Here is a 15,155-nt window from a genome sequence, read left to right on the forward strand (position 1 = left end):
TTTTACATTTTACCTTTATTTAATGTAATATAGGAGAGTGGCAAACATGAAATATGTGGAGAGGGGTGCAACAAACGACCCCAAATGTATCTGAACATGTGACGATGTGGTTTAGTGGAACTTGTTTTATACTGGCGTCTCATGTTTTTTAAGTTACTGGTTGACAATGTTGACTGTTGTTTCACAGTGGTAATTTTATCATAAAGATAACTGTTTATTTGCCTCAATGAATACTTTTACATTTATTCGTATGATAACACTTGACTTTATGCCCATATACAAGTTTGATAAATGGTTTCTAACACACTACTGATGTAGTTTTACACAGACATTATTGTTTATTTAAATATGTGTCTACAACTGTAACTCCTTCTACGGACACTCATAAGTGGAGGCTGGTGTATCCATGGATAATGACTGACATTATAGTAAAAACAAAACAGATGAAATAATGTAAAATACATTGTCATAGGAGAAGTTATAGTTGTTAACAAACACTGTACATTAATAAACTCTTAACAATGTCTTTATGGCCGCAGACAACTACATTTATTAAAGACTTATTAAATCTTTAATAAATGCTTATACATAATACTGTTTATGAATGATACATAGTGCGTTACCATTCCACTTCACACTAATGTATAATGGGAGCTTGTATGAATTTGCTTGTAGAATAATTATTTATGACTTATTAATTACAGCTTAAATGTACTGTATATGAAAGCCTATTACCTAAACTTCCTATACCTATTAAACCTACCACAACTTCTGAAATGTACACTTTTATGTTACAACTATTAGAAAATGTGAAAAAGTTAATGTATTTGCATACAGTGGCTCTTTCCAGCTTTTATTCTATCATTATTTTATCCTATCAATTATATTAAAAGTTAACTCTTTAATTAGAAGTTGCCTAGTTTCAGTCATCAGCAGCATCAAATGACACTCAGTCATTTGGAGCAGACGATTTGCATGGCCAACAGACTGTTTAACGGGCCGCCGTGGTCTGACAGGCTCTCGGGGGTGGTGTCTTGGTTTGCAGTACAATGCCAGACTTGGTGGGTAATGGACCAACACAGAGGCTCTGCTGGGAGATAAAGAGGGGGAAAATGGGCACTGCCCCCCACACACCCACTGTCACAAGAGCCCCTACAGCACAGCTGATTCAGAGGTCCATGAAGTCAGTTTTGCTCTGTGTGATTTATATTAGCAGAAATGTCCTACAATGAAAATACAAGACTAGCATAAGTAAAGATTTATTTATATAGCACCTTTCAAAACAAATGTTACAAAGTGCTTCATCAACAAAAAGCTTAATATGATAAAAACACGTCCCCAAAAAACAAACAGTAAAAAATGCAAAAACAGCAGTTAAGAAAAGCGAGGGAATATAAGTTGAAAGTTTCTTAAAAGTGACAATTGAGCTGCACGATCTAATAGAAAGGTAAAATATTCCAACGTTTAGGGGAAGCAAAACAGTCTGCCTTCATTTTAAGTCGGACATCTTTACAGCACTAATTGGCCGACCTGAGACTCAACAGCAGTTCAGATGTGTGCTCAGGGGTTTCACCATGTGGAGCCTGATAGGTAATTTTCATATCTATTCCTAGAGAGGCCAACACTGGAGTAATGTGCTCTCTGCATTTTGTCTGCATTTCGAACCATCTGTAGAAGAGCTACAGGTCCTTGACTCAGGCAAAGAATTACAATAGTCAAGGTGTGAGGACACAAATGTCATAAATTAGTTTTTCAGCACATTCAAAAGATAGAATATGTCTGATCTTGGAGATATTCCTGCACTGTGAGAAGTGTAATTGGACAAGCCTTTTAACATGCATAGAAAGATTTAGACGAGAATCAAAATTAATGCCTCGATTATCACTGTGTGGTTTGATATTCGTGGTCAAAGGTCCCAGGGTTTGCTGCAGGGTCTTTTAAGTGCTCTCAGGGTCTATAAAGAGATCACCGTTTTATCCATGTTATGTTTTAAATCATTTTGAGACATCCAGCAGCTTGAAAAAATTACTTTTTTCATCTATGATGAAAACAGCTGCGGAATTATCTTCTGTCATTTGACTAACTGGTTAAAAAACCTAAATCTTTCAACTTGAATTGAGAATTACAGAATGGATGTTTAACATGAAGTTTAATAAGAAGCTTGGCTGAATGCATATGCAAAGTTATTGGACTTAAATTTCGCCCAAATTTGTCAAAACTGGGGGAAAACGAGCTGCAGATGTGGTGCAGTGAGGAAAGAGGAGAGAATCTGTCTTTTATTGTGTTCCAGCCTTTAATATCTGACAGCTGGTTGTTTATCATCATGGACCACTGATGGTGAGAGAAGGGAAAGGTGGAGAAAGCAGAGGCAGAGAGTATCAATATGAATTTTTTATTTGATGGGTTTTATGGGAGATTGCATTTCAGAAGGCTGGCAAAGTCAAGGTTCATGGTAGAGTGAGAGGAGAGAGAGTGAGAGACCAAGTCATAAAGGCTAGAGATAACTGTTTTTCTGCATTAGAAGAACACACACTAACACTTTTGTTTGCAACATACAACACACTATCCCCCATACATGTGGGAAAAAGCTGTAAATTAAAAGCCCAAAAACTCACTGCCTTAAATTTAATCATTCATTTTAGATCTGTTTTTCTGAAACTTTTTCACCACCACATCTTTATTTTTCTCTCTCTAACATTTACAGTACAGACTCTTTCCTTCTTGTCCTTTTCTTTTTTTCTCCCTCCAACAATCTCACACAAATGCACACACACACACACACACACACACACACACACACACACACACACACAGTGTGCACCCAAACATCTTAGGCTGGCTTCAGGTGTGGTCATAAATCATCAGAGTGAGTGGCTATGATTCCCCCCAGCACCAGCAGAGCCAGGGGGAGAGAAGGGGAGGGGGGTGCTCATACCAGGGTTGGTGGGCCAGAGAGGAGGCTGTAGCTAAACGGCTGCCCTCGCTTCCTGTGTCCATCAAGGCCAGATCGAGTCACTGCTCAGCCTCTGGGCACGGCACATGGCAGACGGCCGACACCACACACATAAACACTTTTGGATGCACATAAACTCAGACACTCAAAATAAAAAAACAAACAAACACATAAACACAAAAAATACACAGGTAGCTTTACACAAACTGCAAAAAATTAAAAATTTATTCTTCAAAGAGGGATCTGTGGCGACTGTCAGCCAATCAAAGTAACTGTCCTCAACCCGTTATATTTGATGATTTAACAAAGGAAAACTCAACTGATTAACATCTAAAAAAAGTAGTGCAGCCATTTATCAAGGGTAGTTTTTGCTTCCTCATTATGTATTTATTTATTCATGTATTTGTTTTACCAGTTATTGTTCTTACAAACTTTCAAGGGTATTTCCACCCATCAGCCCCATCCATGCATACACATATTCAAACTTAGAGGCATGCACAAACACACCTCCTGACTTCACTGCCTCATACAATACAACGTTTTGAAGACCAAGCTTTCTATTCATACTCCCCCGGATTCATTCCACTCTATCAAGAATGTGAAATACACTGTGAGTAAAAACATTCCTCTCTCACACCTCTAAGTTTATGTTTAAACTATACATGTGTTTGCGGAGGACCGCCACAGGATAAAGATGAGGTAGGTACCAACAATGTCCACCTCCGAGGAAACCAGAGGTAAACATCTGCGTGTACTGGCTTTATATGGTCTGTTTTAAGCTGTGCGGTTGGAAATGGTGTGGAGTTTGACACATGGTAAAATGAATGCCAGAAAGATTAGATAACTGTGTTGAGCTCTGGCATAACGCTATCACAAGCTGGTTGGGTAAATCATTATTAACAACATTAACATCTGACATTACATCAGGCGTCTTACTGCTCTAAAATCTGTTACTGTTTGACATTCAAATCACTATGAAAAAAAGTTCTATGAATTACTTTGCAACGTATTTTTTTTCATATCTGAACCCTGACATTTTCATCTTCTGATACTGAGGTCACATTTCAGGTAACACAAAGCATCCAACAAACTGACTTATTTATCAGAGGAGGGTTTACTCTGGGTCTGTTGGTCGTGTGAGGGCACTGACTGAGCTCAGCTCATCGTTTGATGTATTTCTGTACTGACTTGAGAGAATATGTACCTCAGAGTATTGTTTATACATCAGGCCCCATGTGTTGGATATCAAAGGTAATAAAACAAAACCCACACAAAGAATAATACCCATAAATTTAAATTAATTAAACTGGTGTTCACTTTTCTGATTATTTAATGATGTTTTGGTCTTATCAAGCCGCTGTCTTGTACGGAGCATTTGATTGCCTGGTACTACATGATAGCGTGGTTGGTTCAGCGATTCAAAGAGGTCTGGTGTTGTACCCATTGTTGATGGTTTCCTCCAGTCAGAAAATCAACTGACCTATCAGAGCTTTGTAGTTAGATGCATGAATTCTGATAAACTGTCTCAAGTGATGTCAGTTGAAGTCAGTTCAGTCTGAAGAATATGTAAATTAAAACAAAAGTTCTGAGGGTGTTAGAGAGAATGGAGCTCAGCAGGTTTCTGTAGCCCACTGCTCATCGCTGTTTGACGCTAGCGGCTTGAAGCTATAGTAGCTGCTACTAGCATAACAGACCCAAATCTCTGACTGACCAGTCAAAGTTGCATTGCAGGTAATGCAGGCCAAGTTTTATCAAAAAAACACCTGTGAAACTCACAATGTTATAGGAGTGCAATGCTAAACTGGAGGCATACATCATATATAGCTAGTTCAATAGCTACATCCATGAAGAACAGTGACAGAAAATTGTCAAAAAGTGTGGATGATATTGATGCTACATCATAGGTTGGTGTATGTAAACTTACAAAAGTAATGACTCACAGAAATAATCACCATATTTCTTCAGTTTAAAGCTAACTGCTCCCTGGAAGTACCACTGCCACCCGCCAGCTGGATGGATCCATCACTTGCTACTGATTGGTTAGGACAAAACAAAACAGAGAAATCGGCAAACATGAACAAGATGTCAGGCTGAATTAATGAAGGGAAACATAATAGTCATTCAGTCTGCTTTTCAGGCTTATATAATCAAACAGCCAAAACTAGCAATAAAAATGTGGATTGTGTCTCTACCAGTTGCATAAGGTATCAGGGCTTATCATTACTATTTAGTATTTAATTGGTAAAGATTCAAGCTTCTAATAACGAGAAACAGGCATATTTGTTCTGGTCTAATGTGAAGACTGTTTGACATTAAACCAACTGAGTCACCAGGTTAATCAAAAGCAAAAGCATTTAAAGCAAAACACTGACTCTATAGCTTTCTGGAGAGTGACATGATGAGTGACAAGTGTCGGAATGGCCCACATTCAGAAATAACAAATGACAGAAATTCTCAACTGAACCATCACAGTTGAGTGGCTTTTATAAAAAACTAATGTTACTGCTTTCCATTGCCAGAGGAAAAACAACTTATTTTTCCAGGAAGAAAAGTTGAAAAAGAGGAACAACGGGAGAATTGTGGTGGTGGCAAAAAACATAAAGCCAGAGCAAAGAGAGAAGAAACAGATCGAACAAGACTGAGAGTCCAAAATGAGGAATCGAAGATGAAGGGGAGGAGGAGATGAAAGGGAAAGAAGAGGGGGCAAGAAAAGGGAAAGAAAGTGGACAGAGACAAATGGCCAAGGGAAATGGCCGGTGCAGGAGAGCCCGCCTATGAGACAGGCCTCTCAGCAGCCCTAACACAGACTGATAGGCCCACCGGGCAGCGCCACCACTCCAATCCATTCCATTCCTGTCTGATTTTTACCTCATTCTAAAAAAAAATATCACATTTCAAACCATATCAAGCCCACCTACCAGAATGTGTATTAGGACAATGTAAAGTTACTGCCAGCAGAAATTTGTAGGCTTATTTATAATTAAATGTTTCATCTTGTTACTATTAGAAAGAGTGTCTTAGGGAGTTTAAGAAATGAGATAATCAATAACAAATCCTTTTTTCCTGTGTCTGTTAATAGCAATACAATACAGAACTGTGACGATTTCTTGCTATGACAGGCAAGTACCAAAGTACCAAACAGGTTCTTAGCTTTACTTTTTGTTTTGTGCCATTCTGTGGGCTTCAACAAGATGAGTACAGGAACCAAACATCACTTTGTACTCTCTATTTACTCCTTCATATTGTTTTTGCTCTGCTGACTCAACTCACTAGTTTGAATTATTCCTCAGGTACTTTTATCCAACCTGGAAGCTGTTTGTGTTGGCTAGAAGAGATTAGCTCAAAAGATCTGAAGTGCTAAAACTATTACATTTCGACTCTTTCCACCACTTCTTAAAAAACACGCATTTGATAATGCTGCATGTGACAAGATGCTCCAGTTGATATCAGCTGTTAATGATCTATATGATCTACAGTCATGTACAGTTAAGGCAGGAAGGAAAAAGCTCCAGGGGGTGTAAGGATTTTCCTTTAAAAGACGATCAATGAATAGATGGGTAAATATCACACAAGCAGCAACTAGACTTAAAAGTAAATCCGATGTAAGAGGGAAAGAAAATAAAGACAGAGAGGGCTACAAGGAGGAATGTGAGGATCTTTGTTAGCTGTCCATGTATGTGGTTAGATAAGTGAGTGCTACTGTTGCCACCCCACAATCCCATTACTTTCCCCAATAAAGGGTTGGCAGCCCAGTGATTACCTCAAGAAAGTGAGAAAGAAGAAGAATCTTAATAGAAATGGGATCTCATTTCTTTTTTCTTTTATAAAGCCAGAACTTTCCCCATCTCTCTCTCTCTCTCTCTTTCTGTTGCTTCCTCAGGTGATGTCTCCAGGCACTGACCAGGTAATGCAGCGTAATGGAGTACACGTGTGGGCTCCCGTGTCCTAATGGAGAAGAGGTCGTGGCAGAAAGGGGAGTGCCTGTCGTACTGCCTGATTGAAACTGATGGGCCAAGGTAAGGGGGCCACAGAGTACGGCCACCCAACATGGCACTCCCTGTCTCATCAGACATACTCTCTCTCTCTCACACACACACACACTCTCACTTTCACTCTCACACACGCACACACACGCTTACCTCAGAGTCCATTATTTAATTTGGCCCTTCTAATGACCAGTGAATTAGGCTGCCAGAAGCGATTTGCCTTCTGAGCCCTGCTGCTGGACGTACATGCTTTTCTCCACTCTGCATATTAAGAGGCAGCCATTCAGACACTGACATCCAATGAGCTTCCTCCAATCAGGGAACTTCGCTAGATGAGCTCGGATTAGAGAGGCATCTGAGACAATGAACACTTAATAAAAATGGGATTCATGTTCCGAGTTTTAGAAGTATGTTCCATCCCCCTTAGGTTCTACCTCGGGCAAATATACCCCCTTGATATTTAGATAGCAAACAGAAGACAAAGATGCCTATGCAAATATGATGCCTTTACGGTAAAAACTTGCACTGGCACCACAATAAAAACAGCACCGAAGGAGATGGTCCTCGGCTATAAAATGTTTTAGACCAGATCAAGCAGACAAGTCCCCAGCCAGCTCTTTGCACAAGGCGTTCTATTGCAGGGTGGCTTGGTAACAGAATAAATACCTTCAAAATCGGCTCAAACACCAGTATCCCCCTCAGTCTGATATAAAAATGACACAGATAAATTTGATGCAATGGAGCAATATGCTCCTATACAAGGTCAATTTAATACGATTTGATTCAGTTTCAATAAGGATTTAATCTTTTTTTTTTTTTAAATAAGTAAAGTGCAACTGAAATAAATCAATTATTTCCTCCATTTCTATTTCAAACATTCAATCAGAAATACCCCAGAGAATGAAGTCGTCTGTCGCAGCCACAGCGAGCAGGGAAATACTGGAGTAGTTTTTTCTTCTTTCGTCTAGTTATTGTTTTCAGCTCCTGTGTCCATGTCATCCTTCTGAATTCAGTATATACAATAGCACAGTATGTAGCCGTCCATGCAAGCACAACAGCTCGTGCCTTCAGTGACAGTTTTGCCTTCATCTGAAGGAAGCCAGGAGCTAGCTGGGAGTAGCATTAGCTGCTAACATTAACTTTCCTCATCTTATGTTGATTAGTCCTCTGGGTGGCTTAATTGTCAGCTGACACCTTTGTATATGAGTAGCATGGTGTGCTGTCGCATCAAGCATGTTTTATGATACTGCTGCTCACCTTCCAGACTGATAATGCAATCCAAAGAATTCATGCAAATGGTGGTCCAACATTTCTTTCAGTGTGGGAGGGTTGTGGACGGCTGGAAGCAGGTATGGGATTGTGGAATGCAGTGAGCCAGCAGGAGATGGGCAGCATATACGCAAACACACACAGGCTACAGACGCAGGAGTGCAGAGAGAGAGAGGGAGGGAGGGAGGGAGTGAGAGAACTCAGAGAGATCAGGTTCTGACAACCAAATCAATTTTTCTGTGGGTCTGATCGATGTAGCCGAATCTCTTGTATCAGTTTTCCGATATGTAAAAGTTAATCTTTACACGCAGACCTGCCACTGTATCATATAATGAAAACTCCATTATAAAATGCACAAATTGGCACAGGAGTGGAGAATCAAATTAACCTGTAAACTGAGCCTGAGTCACTGACTGGATCCAAGTTGGCATGTCACTCAGTGAGGATGCGTGGCACTTCAGGGCAACTGGAAGCTAGAGCTGCATCTGGTTGCCAATAAATTGGCACCTGCCAAAAGTGCAGTCACAGCCTTGCTGATGCCAAGTGACATAAAGACAGACTGGCATCTACACCAGCCTGTGCTGAACCCCTCAGTACATGCATGGAAAGAAATGATTCACTGCACACTGCGCTCAATCCTGTATCACATCTTGACAGCAACTACACTATACTTCATCTGGGGAAAAGATTTTTAGGATGGCTGTTGAATCTAAGGTGTTAATTAATACGTAAATCAATATGACACAGTTTTGGATTCGTATAAGAGGGATTATACGGATGGAGTGGTCACTACACATCATACTGACCCCATCGCCAAACTCTCAGTTAGTCTGTCATGTAGACTCCTGCACTGTGCAGTGAAAACTGTCCCATCATTCTTCATGGAATCCTTAGGTCCAGGTATCAGGTTTAATAATAATAAAACTCCTCTACTTTTGCTTTCTTCCATCTTTTCAAGGTTGTTGGGTGGCTGCCTCTCCTCTTTTCACTAGGAGCTGTAAAATCTATTTGACAGCTCTGATTTATGACACAGCATAGGCACCGAGCGCCTGTGGGGGAAAAGAGTGTATGTTTGAGTGTGTTTGGACGTGTGTGAAAGTGTGGGTGTGTGTGTGTGTATGTGTACGAGAGGACCACCGCTGCTGTGCTCAATGTTCAAGCACCTAACAGGGCACACAGGTAGGAAACTCCGGATGTGCACACAAATATCCAGGTACACATACTGTACACCTGTGGCTGCGTTGACCGACGCACCGATGTCAACAGAAGTAACAGAGCACAGTAAGACTTACACAATCAGGACAAACCAGACTAACACATTACATTTCACATGATGTTAAAGCTTCATGATTTACTTCAACTTGACAGTGCCCTGAAAACTGTGTTTCTTCCTAGTTTGACGACAGTTTTCCAAAGGGTTAAACAGTGCCGTTTGATTCACCGCCATCTCATACAATCATCGCGTTAAAGCAGCTAGCTGCTTCCCTCAGGTGTGTGCATGTATGTCGTCTTTTTTTTCTCTGCAGCTATTAACTTTTGAAATTTGTCAATCACAGAGTCCTCTCCTCTGTCCTCCTGTTCTCCTTGACTAGATGCTCACAGCTAACACCGTTTGTCACATTCAAGGCCAGGTTAGACACAAGGATCCTGCTCCCCAAGGAGAAGGACATGTGTGTATGTACTGAAGGGAGGTGGGGGAATCTGAAAATAAATGCTGGTGCAGGGACATGAACGCATTCATGTAGATTTGTGTGTGCCAGCTCCTCTGACACTGTCACCTGGGAGTTGAATTTCACACCTTGTGCCTTTGCTATTGTCAGACAGAGAGGCCGTGATGATGGGCAGCAGGGGAGAGGACAGGATGAAACCTCCGCAAAGAGGAAGAAGGTCATGACAGATGACATAGGGAGGGAGAAAGTCTTCATACACCCTGAGAGGACTAATGTCAGGGGTTGGAGGAAAGAGGTAGGGGGAGGACAGATGTACAGTTTGAGTGCTGCACTGCATGACAAAGCAGCAATATGAGCTGTGATTGAGCTCTTTCTGTGCTAAAAAAAACAACAACCTCAAGTTAAAATTAATCTTCCCTCTGTATGTCTGGTGAGGGTTTCCACGTAACACATTTGTTTGGGAAAATCAAATTTTCATCACCATGTCCTGTTCCATTACCTCAAAAGAAATTCTTCTGCACATATGACATGAAAGCAGCGGAATAACCAGCTGCAAGAGCAAAACATTTCCATATCCATTTGAATCTACACTGACACCGAATCTGCGCTAATGAAGTTCATCTCTGCGGTGATGAAGGGAGCCGACACAAATCCCTGCATACATCTCTAGGGCTGTGGAGTGTCTCTCCGCCAGCTAAACACACCTCAGTTTGTGCAGTCTCGCTACAATGCCCCCCCCCCACGTCAGTCTGTTACAGTCATTAGCAGCATGCTAATCAAGGCTAATTACATTGAGACAGGCAGACACAACTCATTTCTTATCATGACAGAGTGCTGCTGTGTTTGTGGTGCCTGAAAATATTGTGCCACTAAATGAGGCACAGCTCATAATTAACGTTTTTTTTGTTGTGAGGTAAATTATGGTGACTGTGTTTTCTATTTGATTTCCATTGTTACTGCAGTCAAATGGTAATCGGTTTGTCTGAGGCTTTTTCACAGGCTGTAAATCTGTTTTTTTTTTTGTTTTTTTTTTTGTGCCTACACGCAGGAGCTGAGATTATTCTAAAGGGAAGAAAAACGGCAAAACCATTAAGAAATTGTATTTAGTATTATGTTATGGATATTATCACGCTAATGATCATTTCTAAATCATTTTAAGACAACCAGTGTATGAATATATTGATAAGTGTATAGTCGAAAGAGTAAATGAAGGAGAGAAAAGTGGGAGGAGAGCAGGAGGGTTAGGAAGAAAGGAAGAGAGGGAGGAAAGAAAGACTATGTGAGAAAGAAGGGAGGAAGGATGGCAAGTTATCAGAGAGTAGAGAAAATGTGAAAACAGAGCCTTGTTGTAGTCAAAGTCTCTTCCACTGCGATGGATTGTAGGCAGTGCAGACCACCCCCACCCCTCTCTCCCCCCTATTCAAGTTGCAAAAGCTCATTTTAGAGATTTTGCTGGCATGGCAGAAAGAGCCTCTGTTCCCCATTTTCCATATTTCATATACGCCCCATTGGAAAGCGTCGTCTGCGAGTGTCATGGCTTGGCACATTTATGAGAGATGCATTGTAGAACTTATCACTTGGAAGATATGCTTAAGTTAAGCATTTTGAAAGTCACTGTGCACCGTATGGTAATTCACTTACTAAGCAAAGGTAAGTTATGATGATTTACATGGTCACTGGTTACGCCACCACTCCTACATTAAAATATACAACTGATAGTTTGCATCGCAGAGTTGCAGGTTATGCTGAAGTAACAATAATACAAGTAAATAAAGCAACGGAAGAAGAAGTAGCATTCATTAGTATTATTCAAGCCAGATGTTAACATGAGATGTAAAGAGCAACAATGGCTCTATTCAGTGGTTTTGTTCAAGACTCCCAGACAAGTCATGACATCAGTGAATTATCATGTGAGTGTGACAGTGAGTCATCATGAACAAAACCAGGACCCTGAAACTGAAGGAGAAGAATTCAACCATCCTGAGTTTGACTATTTACATCTGCGACTTGTGAGAACGACCTCTTTGAAAAAAGGCCTCAATTTCAAGTCTGGTTTGGAGACGGTACCAGTGGAAGAATGTTACTCCATACCTTCTAATTAAGTTTAATTCTAAGGTGCTTGTATGTAATAAGGTAGAATATTATGCTACTTGATACTTCTGTTCCAAATATTACACTTGTTTGCCAGCTGTACTAGTTATTTTGCTGATTCAGATCAGTTTATAGAATATGGCTCAACACTTAACAGCATATAACTTGGTTTATAGTAGCTTCACCTCCTCCACCAACTACATGTCAAAGCTGCTTACACACCAATCAGCCATTCAAACCATCAGCCAGCATCATAAGTACTTTTAAATTTTGAAGTACATTTTGCTACATTTCAAATACTTGTTGAAGTTGAATAAAGGTAAAAAAAAAAAGAAAGAAAAAAGAGTAAAAGTATTTTAATTCCTCAGCACGGCGGACAGCTTATCTACTGGTTTTTATGCTGTGTGGTTACTCAGATGTGCAGTGTGTTAACTGTGAGACTCACAGCAGAGATTTTATTATTATCGGATATTTTAACTGATTACTGACTATTGATCAGCTGGAATTCATACTGTCGGTTAACAGTTAGGTAGTTAATTATGAGCACTAGTTAAAATGTATATCAGTTGTGAAAAAGTCTTAAGGGGGAAAGATTTTTAGACACAGACATCTTGTAGATCAGCTGTCTAAAGTCAGCTAAGTAGCCATGCATGCTGGTGACATCACTGGAGAGGCTGTGTTTGGATTTAATGTAGAGCTCGCAATATGATCCATACTGCACACACTGCACTCATTCTCCAAATAAGCTCTTTGACATGACATTTTCTTATAAGTTGTGTTGAAGCAATAAAACCAGGTCAAAAGTTTAGATAAATATAAATTCTGTTCAGGGCTCGCTGTGGATTAGTATTTACAGAGAGAAGGCTCCTCAAACAGGTGACCCTGGTCAACCCTATATCGACATGTTGAGTGTCCTTGTGGAAGACACTAATCTACACTTAATGGACTGTCCAGTCCAGTGGTGCGGCACTGACTCTGCCCTCAAGGAAGAGGAGCGAAGAGATTTCCTTGAGTCAGTGTCACATTATTCTACTGATGATTGTATTAAGAAAGTATGTGACCTCATCATCTCAGCTAGCATTAGCCGCTAACCCACTGGGCACTGTGAGCAGCTAAAGTACTAAGCAACTTATCAGGAGGCTTCCAGTGCAAGGCATTAAAGCTGAGTGAGAGTGCAAGCAGAGCAACACTGGTCCTGCTTAGTCATCGCTTCTCTCAGTATGGTGAAAAAGTGCCACTTTCATTCCCATGGTGATAAGGGAGAGTGAAAAAGGCGGGAAACAGACCTGTGTAATGCTGATGGACGTAGTCGGTCTCTGACTGAGCACGGCTGCAGTGTGCGAATCAGGGGCTAGAAATGCTGCATCAGCAGTGGTTGGATTTACTTGGATGAATGGACTCGGCTCAACGAGGCGGCTGGGGGGAGTTTGGTGGGTGTTGGGTGTCAAAGCAAGTGGCTGAGACATGGCTAATACTGCCAGTGAGCTGTGGCCACCTAAGTAATTACTACCTTTGCTGTTAGGCTAATCCCCAGAGCGGAGCAGCAAACTCAGAAGAGAAAAGCTTAGAGCCTCTGTGGGGCTCCCGTCACTCGACTTCAATTACAGAGAGACAGAGACCTGTCTCACTCAGAGAGAGGGAGTAAAGGACGAGAGAGAGGGTCTTATTTGAAAACCTAGTTATAAGGGTCTCCACTCTATAGATAAATAATTGTGATTAATTAAAAAACGGTTATATCTTAGACCAGGGCGAAGCAGGATGCACAGACATGCATGTGTGTTCAATCACAGCAGACTGGGTATATCTCGGACTTCAGTTTTGCACTTTTTTTTCAGCACTTTGGTTTCCACTGAGCACTCACCGCACAATTGAGATACATGGCTAAAATATAAACAAGAGGACAAAAACCCCATGCTCTCCTTACACTCATACTGACCATGACTCTCAAGTCATTAATGTTCTCTGATGGTGCGTCCCAGTATCCTGCTGGTTGAGATACATACGCACTCAGTAACTGAAATGTTTGATTCTGGTGGGGACCTTTATTACATTTCATCCCTATGTTTCCTGTTTATCTCTACTCTCAAAAACAGCTAGCAAGCTGTACAACATGACGTAAAAATGATTTGTGATGGTTTGTTTATGTCAGAAATGTTTGTAAACTAAAAACAGGTCTATACTTTCATTTATGGTCATATAATGCTTATTTTTATTCTATAGCTACATTTCTTAAATTATATGAGTGAATACTCATATCATTTAATGACATATACTTTAATATCTTTTTATTGCATATTTCTATGACAAGATATAAAATAAAATATATAAAGAAATTTACATAACAAGGGAAATGGAAAAGACTAATTTGCGAGGTGCAAGAACAGGAAGTTCATTTCTTGTCAAATATAGACGACTTTAAAATCACTGACATTTCTCTACATACTGAAATCACTCACACACACACACAAAAAACAATAACAAAAAAAAAACAACACAGAGAAAAAACAGATTTCACAGCAGACTCTCGATGCTATTAACAACTTGAAACTTGACAAGTTAAACAAATGGTTTTTAAGCACTAAGTGCACAGCTCTCCTCCCTTACCTGTTACTAAATACTACAAAGTCTACAAGAAGCCAGCTCAGCATCACTCCGTGTATGAAGTGCTGCTGTCAGGGGTTACCTTTGCGTTCGGAGCGTTTCTTGCGCCTCCTCTTGAACCTGCGTCGGATCAGGCAGTAATAGGAGCCCAGATTCTGCGCGCCGTTGGTAAGAAGGGCCATGCCTCGGTCAGCACTTGTGTTGTTGTAAAAGGAACTAAACAGCTCTCTGACAGCTCTAAACTACTAGACCAAAATCAAACTTCAGCTGCTGAGATCTCACTGAGAACACTTGCACATGGTCTACCTGTCCCCTCACCTCTCTGCCTCTCTCTCACTTGTCCAGTTTGAATGCCAAACTCCACACACCTGCAGCGTTTCTTTGTTTCTACTTAAGCCCTTCCCTCATATCCAAACTCTCTTTCCCTCCCTCCCTCTCCTCCTCCTCTCGCTGTCTCTCTCCTCTGTTGACTCCATGTCTGCCCTATCGGTAGTCAGAGAGGGGATGCGATGGAGTAGAGTGAGAAAAAGAAGGAGGGGACTAGCAGAGGAGAGAGACTCATGTTTTCAGACGGTTGTGAATTGA

At 40.7% G+C, this 15,155-nt stretch overlaps 1 protein-coding gene across 5 annotated transcripts in view; it reads right to left on the reverse strand.

Moving 5' to 3' along the window:
• Positions 1 to 15,155, reverse strand: part of adarb1b (adenosine deaminase RNA specific B1b) — a 111,446-nt gene that overhangs the window by 24,483 nt on the left and 71,808 nt on the right. The window contains exon 1 of one of the 5 annotated variants that reach the window (XM_023423143.2): positions 14,653 to 14,928. The exons of the other annotated variants lie outside the window; for them this stretch is intronic. Coding sequence (XP_023278911.1) covers positions 14,653 to 14,752 — 100 coding nt within the window. The 5' untranslated portion in view covers positions 14,753 to 14,928. Of the gene's footprint in view, positions 1 to 14,652; positions 14,929 to 15,155 lie in introns of those variants that run through there. 5 annotated transcript variants of the gene reach the window in all.

Source organism: Seriola lalandi, unplaced genomic scaffold (assembly GCF_002814215.2).
Source record: "Seriola lalandi dorsalis isolate HSWRI2012SDOR001 ecotype SW California unplaced genomic scaffold, Sedor1 jcf7180002054689, whole genome shotgun sequence".
NCBI classification, from domain to species: domain Eukaryota; kingdom Metazoa; phylum Chordata; class Actinopteri; order Carangiformes; family Carangidae; genus Seriola; species Seriola lalandi.